This window comes from Propithecus coquereli, unplaced genomic scaffold, assembly GCF_000956105.1.
Source record: "Propithecus coquereli isolate 6110/MARCELLA unplaced genomic scaffold, Pcoq_1.0 Scaffold158, whole genome shotgun sequence".
Lineage (NCBI taxonomy): Eukaryota > Metazoa > Chordata > Mammalia > Primates > Indriidae > Propithecus > Propithecus coquereli.
Window position 1 is genome coordinate 1485548 of NW_012140302.1, and position 6467 is coordinate 1492014.

The 6467-nt window shown below is 52.5% G+C and overlaps 1 protein-coding gene across 5 annotated transcripts; it reads right to left on the reverse strand.

The window, feature by feature from the left end:
- Window positions 1–74: 74 nt before the first annotated feature.
- KLHDC3 (kelch domain containing 3) lies at window positions 75–6284 on the reverse strand. 5 transcript variants are annotated; one of them, XM_012640848.1, is made up of 11 exons: window positions 6113–6284; window positions 3709–3921; window positions 3371–3547; window positions 3100–3215; window positions 2855–2926; window positions 2519–2732; window positions 2359–2445; window positions 2096–2204; window positions 1889–1962; window positions 1688–1766; window positions 75–527 (listed from the first exon to the last, which is right to left on the reverse strand). In XM_012640848.1, the coding sequence occupies exons 2-11, from the start codon at window positions 3860–3862 to the stop codon at window positions 461–463; spliced, it is 1149 nt and encodes a 382-aa protein (XP_012496302.1). In that variant the 5' UTR covers window positions 3863–3921; window positions 6113–6284; the 3' UTR covers window positions 75–460. The 5 variants fall into 5 exon arrangements, with proteins under 5 accessions (XP_012496302.1, XP_012496298.1, XP_012496300.1 ...); XM_012640844.1 differs by lacking the exon at window positions 75–527 and having other exon boundaries at window positions 1485–1766; XM_012640846.1 differs by lacking the exons at window positions 75–527; window positions 6113–6284 and adding an exon at window positions 4933–5151 and having other exon boundaries at window positions 1485–1766; window positions 3709–4438.
- Window positions 6285–6467: the final 183 nt, after the last annotated feature.

Sequence of the window (6467 nt, forward strand, 5' to 3'; positions counted from 1 at the left end):
TTAGGGTTAGGGTTAGGGTTAGGGTTAGGGTTAGGGTTAGGGTTAGGGTTAGGGTTAGGGTTAGGGTTAGGGTTAGGGGTGGGGGTGGGGGTAGGGGTAGGGATAGGGGGAAGCTCCTGAGGCTCAGACACTGCTTGCTTCTCCCTACTCCCCATTCCCTTCCTAGCAGAGCCTAGCTGGCCTGGGGCAGAGCAGAGGCCCAAGGAGCCGTTGGAGGGAGGTGGATGGGGACAGAGCACCAAGGGGAAGGGGCCCTCGGCCCAAGGAGGGGAGGAACCTAGCCCTCCCACCCCTGCAGCTCCCCACTGAATTCACAGCACAGAAAACACCTCTAGTCCAACAACTCCACGGGGAGGTATGCGAAGTCCAGGGTCCAAAGGGGCAGGCAGGCAGGTGAGAGATGGGCAAGGGCAGTGAAGACAACAGCAGGCTCAGGAGGGGAAGTGGCAGAAACTTCCTCCTACCCATGGGAGGAGACGATAGGGCGACTGATATTGCTGTTGGTGGTCATGGCATTCAGCTCCCACCTGGAAGGCCAATAATGACAGGCAGAAAGAACAGAAGGGGGAGCCCCCACCCCAAGCCCAGAATTGTTTGAACGAAGCTATGAACACACCAGTCCCTCCAACTTCTTAAAGCTCAACTGCCCACAGCCACCTCTTCCTTACAGCCACCTCTCCCTTAAACCGACCAGGTTTAACAGTCAGGCCCCACCCACCACCAAATCCCATACCACCCACTCTTCCACCTCCGAGCTCATCCTGTTTACGTTTATATATGTGGTCTCGTGTCTGAACACCTGGGATCTGTGTACACATCTCAGTAAACATCCCAACCTACCTTTCTTGCTCTGCTCAGATCCAACCAGGCAGCCCCTCCACCTCACCCACACCAGGAATGCCCATTTTTGTTCTCAACTCTCGTTCTTTTTAGGTTCTGACACAGCTCTCCTATCCTCCCTGAGGCCTTTTTCACCTATCCCACCATGTTAAAATTAAATCCCTCTTTTTTTCAACAATTCTTTCATTCTACAAAGATTTACCAAGTACCTCCTTATGCCAAGACCCTAAACAGTCTACTTGGTATTAGGCACTGGCACATATGTCAATCTTGGGCCAGCCTGGAATTTATCAGGTCAGATTTGTACATTCTATGTCACCAAATACTGAACACATAGACCCTCAGCAAGCAAGAGTTAAACAACTGATAGGAGGCATGGGAAATGTTTCAAAATGACCCAGAAGGGCAGAATTATACACAAAGTAACTTTTGGTGCTTGATTCAAACCTAAGAATGGAATTCAAAGGGAAGCAGCCAGGACCTGGAACTAATGAGATCCAGAGGCTCCTAAATGTGTCTTTACTTTGCAGCTAGATTCCAAGATTTAATCAATTATTCTTAGCATGTTAACAAATACTTTATAAGCTCAGGTCTCAGAAGGTAATGCTTCTGAGCTTGGTTTGAAAAACTGGATTGATTTCTAATTTCATATAACTTACCCAGCTGACAGTTTTATCATATGATGGCGGTAACTTCACCTCTTTGCATCTCATTTCCCACAAGTACACTACATCTCCAGCAGAACAAAAACGTCTGTCTCCTCCACAGTGAGACCAAGCTAATTAGATCATGCCTGTGCCGCTCATTTATTCTCAACCAATCCCTCCTTTCCAACCATTCGCTATACCTGATGTCATGGGGCAAACAGGACTGGTCCAGGTTATACTGAATCACGGCCAATTTGCACAGAGTCTTCAGACTAGGGCCTTTAAGGAAGGAGTTGGAGGAAGGAGATGGTCAAAGCCAAGGAAAGGATCCAGTCCTGGATCTCACCACCCAAAGATAGGGACCCTGATGGCAGGAGCTCTTCAGGAATAAATGTACTTACTAAAGTCCAAAATGTGTAAGTCAGAATGATCTATGAGGTCAAACTCATCTCCAAGGCCTTCCTCAGGAGATGGACTGTAGGGATCAAAAGAGAGATGAAGGTAGGAGGAACACTACCCACGAGACCGTCTTGCTCAAATACCTCCCACTCTCCCGTTAGTCACAGACTTAGGCCCTTCCCTACACCCCTCCCCTCTCTCCTCCTAACCTGGTACCCCCAAAGAGGACAATCTTGTCACCAACAATACAGCAGCACTGGCGCCGGCGGGGACATGGCCCCTTCCCCTTCGGTTCAATCTTTTTCCAGCTAAAGGACACTAAAGAGAAATTTATATGGAAGTTCAATACCTGCCCAGTCCAGACATCTTCTCCCTGAGTAGGTAGGATCCCCTCACCTACTCAGGATTATTGTTTTCTTTTCCTCCCACCTCATTTGCTCCTGGTTCCTCCCCTAAAGGCAGTGCTCTTTACCAGGGTTAAACTTCCAGAGATCATGGAAGTGCCGGTTCAGCCTTGCGTTATAGCCACCAAAGATATACAGCTCCCCATTGTAGCCAACTGGAAGGAGAGAAGAATGTCAAAAGTGTGAGGACAGGAAGCGGGACTCCACAGGGAAGTAACAAACACTCACAGGCTGAGTGGCTCCGGCGCCCCTCGGGCAGCACTGGAGTGGGTGGGCAGTCCAGCCAGGCCTCAGTTCTGGTGTCAAAGACGCGAATGCGGTTGCAGTAAATCTCATTGTTGGAATGGAATGGCCCAAAGCGGTCGGCGCGGCCCCCAAAGACATACATGTGATTTCCCAGCATTGTGGCTGAGTGGAAGTCCCTCCAACGTGCAGGGTTGCCCTGGGCAGGGGCAGAGAGATGGGGGAAGGGCATCAGCACAAAGGCTGGAAGAGGATCTGCTCTAACTGTTGGAGCTTCCTATGATTTCTTCAATGGAGAGTGGGGAGAAAGAAAGGGCAAACCTTTGTACAGATAAGGGTCCAAGTCATGGTGCTGGTATCCAGCTTATGAATGTCATTGGAAAAGCAGTCCGCCTGAGTGGGAAGAGAAAAGAAGAAAGAAAAGAGAGAGCCAATAATCACTCTCTGACCCTCTGTTTTTCCCCTCAAAACCTGCAAGCAAGCCAAAGCCTCCCATTCCACCACCCTAAATTCTCGTTCCTCTTTCTCATTCCCACCAGAAACCTCTAGTTTCTTCCCCAACCTACCAGCTGTTCGTAGCCCCCGAAAATGTACATGATCTTGCCCAGGACACAAGCCGAATGTCCATCCCGAGCCCCAGGAACTGTTCCTGACACTCGGGGTGTGAACCATTTGTGAGCATCTGCAAGAGGTGAGAGAATTGCCCAGGTAAGCAACCTCTGACACTCCCTCCTAAACTCTGGGGTGCCTTATTCCCCAGCCACCCCAACCCAAGACTTTCCTGGTCCCTTAGGCACCATGTGGCAGAATATAGCCTCTCTTGAGATGCATACTCACTGACATCAAAGGCATAGAGCACATTGCAGGCCCCTTCGGTGTCATTCCGCCCGCCCCAAAGGAAGACCGTGTCGTCGATGAGGACGGTTGAGTGTCCATACCGCATGTAGGGGACCACAGGAGCCTGCCCGCGGATGGCGGGCCTCACTGGGGGCAGCTTTGTCCAACGCAAGGACACTGTGGGCACAGCTCTGCTCAGCCCTGGGAACCTCCCTCCAGGCTGTCCACCTTTCCCCAAACCAATCCCCTTGGCCACAGGGACCACCACCGAACCTCATTCAGCCACCCATTCCCCTCCCTGATGTGGGCACCCAGGCACAGTCCCGGCGTTGGCTTACCTGCATTGAAAATGTGCACATCTATCTGACGCAGTGTCTCATAGTCTTCACCAGAGCAGTAACCCCCGAAGGAGTATACCCGGTGCCCAACAGCCACTGCAGCATGGTTCACCCTGCGGGGCCCGCCCTCCAGGTGCACTGTCCACCGTAACATCCCCTGGGCCACTGGTTACAGCAACATGCCCCCCCGGCACGGCCTGCTGCCTCTGCTACCTGCACACAAGTCAGGGCCACGGGCTTCTGAGGCAAGACTTCTTCCCAGCTCACGGTGACTCTGTCCAGGACTAGCACTTGCCTCCGAGTGTCACCCTGGGGCCCTCCCACACCACCCCTCTGCAGGGACACTAGTCACAGCTCAGGTAGCTGGCCCTGGCCCAAGGGACCTGCTGAGGTCAGGGAGCTGGCCCAAGGGACCTGCTGAGGTCAGGGAGCCAGGCCTGGCCCTGTGTTCTCCAACAGCAAAGGGTGGGGCCACTCCAACCTGATTGCCAGCTTAGAATCTGCTGATTATGGTCGCCCCCTACTCATGGAGGCTCCACTCTGTCCCCATCTTGGAACAAACTTTAAGCCCCCTTCCCAGGCTGGGTATGTTCTCTTGTCTCTGCTCTGCTTACTGCCACCTCTCTAAGAATCTCTGTGTTCTTTAAGGTGGGGAAAGGGATCTCAAAATACTCACAGCTATTAATAGCTCAGCCAGCCCCAGACAGTCCATTGAAAGCTGGCATGGGTGCTTCAAAGCAAAAAAGCTTTTAGGCTCTTAGAGTGGAACAATGCCGCTACCCAGGACAGGATGGGATTGATCCAGGACAGGGACCTCCATGTTACTACGGTTGGTTAGCCCCTCACAGGGAGCTCTTGTCAAGCTGAGCTGTTGTCATCAGGGTCATGCAGGGCCCCCCACAAGCACAAGGAGTTCCTCCCACAGCTGTGCCTGGTACGTTGCCAGGACTAGGAACTTAAGCCAGAAAGGTATGTGTATGCTTGGGATTGGCAGTGGGGTGGGGGTTGGGAAGAGGGTTTTTCTCCTCTTGCCACTTCCCCAACCCTGCTGTTGTGGTAGAAAACAAGCCATTGCCAGCAGTTCTTCCCCAACTGGGTCCATGAAAGGGGGACATGGGTGTGGGTGTGCACTGGAAAGGAGAAGGGAGGCAAAAATGCCTTTGGGCAGGACATGAGAAGGACCCAGCGTGAAAGGTCATGGTCTCTTAAAGACAACCTGCCAACCTAGTGATAATGGGTACACTTGAGGGCTCTTTCAGGCAAATCCTCTCGAAACTGGCAATGCCTTTCCTGGCAGGCACCTGCTTGGGTTTGGGTGGATCATCTGCTCCCTGTTCAAGAAGCGCTGGCAGAAGGAAGGGCCAGGCAGAACCTTAGGCACAAAAAAAGCTCAAATAAGGGAGGCCCCTTGCAAGAAAGAGATGTGGTTTTCAGCTGGCTTGCCAGTCCCACCCACCCAACCTCCCCCAACCCCACATCCCATGCTTTAAATAGCCACCCTACCCAACCTGAAATAGCTCCAGCAGGAAGCTACTCTCACTTCATTACTCCTGCTCTCAATCCAAAATATCTTGGATCTTGCGGGCACAGTTAGGAGGTCCAAGGGCTTAAGAATTGAAGTCCTTCATCTTCCCTCATAGCCTCTATTCTCTCCCGCTTTCCGATAGGTTAAGGTAAAGTAAAAAACGCACAGAAGAGATAAGCAATGCAAACCAAAGGTGAAGAAAAAAATCTTAGTTTCTCCTCCATAAGGATGACTCAAACTCAAGGAGAAAAAGCCCCTAGGGTCTTAGGGGCTTCTTTTATCTCTGGGTCTCTCTGATCCTCCATCACTAATGCATTTTCAAGCTTTTTCGATTCCCTTAATGTATCTACCCCTCCTTCTGGTCTTTTGCAATTTAGACTCCCCATTTCTGGCCCTTCTTCATCTGAGAGCTTTGCAGTTTTCCCATTTTTCCTTCTCCCACCACTTCAAGCTCCACCCAACAGCCCTCCATTTTCCCACCTGCACTAAGGGAAGAAAAACTAACATATATTCTTCCCTGAATATGACTCTATCTCTGTCTTCTTCTAGACACCCCAGCCTCCCATCCCCCACAAAGCCAAGCACCACCCTCCACCCCTCGCCGCTTCCATTATGTTGAGCTTCCCCGTTCTCCTCGTAACCCAGTCTTCCTTCCAATTTCCTTCAGTGCCTCCTCTAGCCACCAGGTCTCTTCCACTGGTCTCCTCAGCATCCTCCCCCAGCCCTGCTTTCCCCATTAACACTCTCCCATCATCCCCCTAGTTCCCTCCCCACCCCCACCTCATCACTCTCAGGCCCCTCCCCCGAGACTCCAGCTCTAGGTATGCGCGACCCCAGACCCCCCCAATTCTTCCTTCCCCTCAACCCATCCCAGGCTACCTGCCAGGCCGGGCCGGGGCGGGGCCACGGGTCCTCGCGCTGCCTGCAGCCTAGAACCCGTTGCGCGCCAACCGACGCCTCGGTCCCCAACGAGATAAACACTGCCAGGCTCGGTCCTTCCGGCGGGCAGCTGTGCGCGCACGTGCAGTAAGAGCTAAGTGACAGAAGCCTTCCGGGACTTGTAGTCCGAAGGTTTCCTGAGGGACGTGAGGGTGTAGGAGTGGGCAGGCACCGAAGGAGACATTCTGCGCATGTGCAGATGTGTGTCAAGCACGAGAGGGTCACTGGGTAATGTAGTCCTTTGTTTTCTGGGCAGGGGATGGCGGAGGCGGGCAAGGGGCGGACTCCTTGTCCT

Excerpts from the sequence above, each read along its gene's own strand:
- KLHDC3 (XM_012640844.1), bottom strand. The coding sequence starts at position 3,862 with ATGTTACGGTGGACAGTGCACCTGGAGGGCGGGCCCCGCAGGGTGAAC. Across the intron at positions 2,205-2,358 it reads TCTCTGGAAGTTTAACCCTG|TGTCCTTTAGCTGGAAAAAG; the intron begins GTAAAGAGCACT and ends ATTTCTCTTTAG. Across the intron at positions 1,767-1,888 it reads CTTACACATTTTGGACTTTA|GCCCTAGTCTGAAGACTCTG; the intron begins GTAAGTACATTT and ends CCTTCCTTAAAG.